The following is a 2,247-nucleotide window of genomic DNA, read 5'->3' on the forward strand; positions in this document are numbered from 1 at the left end:
CCCCCCACCTACAAACCGCCCCCGCCCCCCCCTGCCACTGCAGAGCCAAAGTCCCCCTTGCAACCCACTGCCACTGCAGACACAGCACCCCTGGCTTGTGATGATGCCGGGGATCCTGCCCAGCTTCCAGGCACAGGGGATGCAGAGCCCAGTGGGCTGGGGCTGGCAGAGCCCTGCCCATGCTCTCCAGGCTGTCAGGCTCCTGATGAGGCCCTTGCAACCACAGACAGGGAGAGCCCTTCAGAGCCCCCTGCCACCTTGCAGTGTGTGGATGTGAATAAAAGCATCGATGCTGAACCAGAAGCCGAATTATCAGGCACGGCAGGTGACAGCCCCCTTGAGCAAGAGGAGACTGTGCTGGGCAGCCGAGCCCTCCTCGAAATACCAGAAGGGGAGGCAGTGCAGAATAACAGCTCAGCAGGTGAAAAAGAACCTGTTGAAGGGGAAACACTGCCTGAACCCGACATCTTCAACTCTGCAGGGAAAGACTCTGTCTCTTCCAAAGACGGTCTAGACAAGAAACGAAAGAAAGGCAGGAGAATGCTAGTGGCATCGGACCGGCGCCTCCGTAGCCAGCAATCCCAGTCACCCATCGAGGGCTGTGCTGAGGATGCTGGTTCTTCCAGCTCTGTGCAGCTTCCTTGCCTTCAGATCAAACTCTCCAAGAGCCCTGGCACTAAGCGGTTCAAGAGAGAAATGGACATGGATGGGGCAGCATCCACGCACGTCCCAAACGACTGCTTCCCCAATGTGCTGCTCAAAACCAGCGAGGGGCTGGGCAATGGCCAGGCTCCAGAGAGCATTGCTGAGCAGGAGCCAGGTGAGGAGAATGGTGTCACTACCAGACAAACCTATAAAAGCATCTTAGCAGAAGAGACTGTAGCAGAGGGAGAAAGTTCCTCTACAGGTGACCCTCCTGCTAACAGCAGCCAAAGTCAGACGGGTGAGATGCTGGAAATCAGCATCCAGGCTGATTCTGAGAAGAGAAGCATTCTCCTCCCTCTGGAGAGCACTGTGTCTGCAAATGATGCCGAGCAAGTGGATGTGAAACCAGGCAATGCCAGTGCAAAGGACAGGGAGAGCTCCAACAGCACCGGGGACATAGGCAAGCTGGAGAACTATGAGCAAGTGGCCAACTCGCCTCCATGTCCCAGCAGCAGAGGTGGAAGCAAGCATGTTCCAGCAAAGGCTGCAAAGCATAAAAAGGTTGCCCTGCAGTTTTATAACTTAAGACACACCCCCACACCCTTAGACACTGCAAAAAAGAGCACACCAGGGAAGGAGTCTATGCAAGCAATCCCCAAACCGAGGGACGAACGCAATTCAGGGAATGATGACTCTCCGGTGTTGGAGGACATAGACACGGCTGACAGCAAACCAAAGTTCATGGAGTGGTGTGCTGAAGAGGAGAACCAGGAGCTCATTGCCGAGTTCAACGCCCAGTACATGAAAGTTCAGAAAGGATGGATTCAGCTGGAGAAGGAGATGCAGCCGACCCCCAAGGTAAAGAACAAAGCCGACAAACTGAAAGAGATTTGGAAAAGCAAGAAAAGGACACGGAAAAGTAGAGGCTCGCTGGAAGTGCAGAAGCTTTCTCCTGTCCAGATGCTGTTTATGAAGGCCTTTAAGCTGTCTGACATCTGCCAGTGGTTTCTGGAGACAACTGAAACCAGATCTCTAGTGATCGTGAAGAAACTCAACACCCGTCTCCCAGGGGAGATCCCCCCCATCAAAGTCCCCATGCAGAAATATTCCTCCTCCAGTCTCTACCCCAGCTCACTGCAAGCCGAACGCTTGAAGAAGCACCTCAAGAAGTTCGCTGCCACTACCCCGGCTCGGAATAACCTGAAGAACCAAAAGCTTTGGGCCAAAATTAGGGAGAATGCTGATAAAGCAGACGCTGAGGAAACCACCACTCCCAGCCATATGTCTCCCACCAATGCTGGCACTGAGGACCTGAGCGAAGACAAAACCATCCAGCCTGCCCCCAGCTTGCCCACACAGGCCAGCACCAGGATCCTGCGCAAGTACTCCAACCTACGGGGCAAGCTGCGAGCCCAGCATCGCATGGTGAAGGCGGAGAAGAAGAGCGATGGCCCAGGGGACCACCCTTCCCTGGAGAGCAAGCAGAGCCGGAAGACTGCAAAGTTGGCTTTGCAGATCAAAGCAGATGCCTTTCCTGCTAGATCTCCATCAGTGGATGGGGCGGGGAAGGGGCGGAAGGGGAAGAGCAGGTCCCAGGAGGAC

The 2,247-nt window shown here is 55.0% G+C and overlaps 1 protein-coding gene across 1 annotated transcript in view; it reads left to right on the plus strand.

The window, feature by feature from the left end:
- Positions 1-2,247, plus strand: part of LOC104407582 (chromosome unknown open reading frame, human C10orf12) — a 6,246-nt gene that overhangs the window by 3,468 nt on the left and 531 nt on the right. Inside the window, exon 4 of the mRNA XM_010016903.1 lies at positions 124-2,147. Coding sequence (XP_010015205.1) covers positions 124-2,147 — 2,024 coding nt within the window. The remainder of the gene's footprint in view (positions 1-123; positions 2,148-2,247) is intronic.

The sequence above is a fragment of the Nestor notabilis genome, unplaced genomic scaffold (assembly GCF_000696875.1).
Source record: "Nestor notabilis isolate BGI_N333 unplaced genomic scaffold, ASM69687v1 scaffold16986, whole genome shotgun sequence".
Lineage (NCBI taxonomy): Eukaryota > Metazoa > Chordata > Aves > Psittaciformes > Psittacidae > Nestor > Nestor notabilis.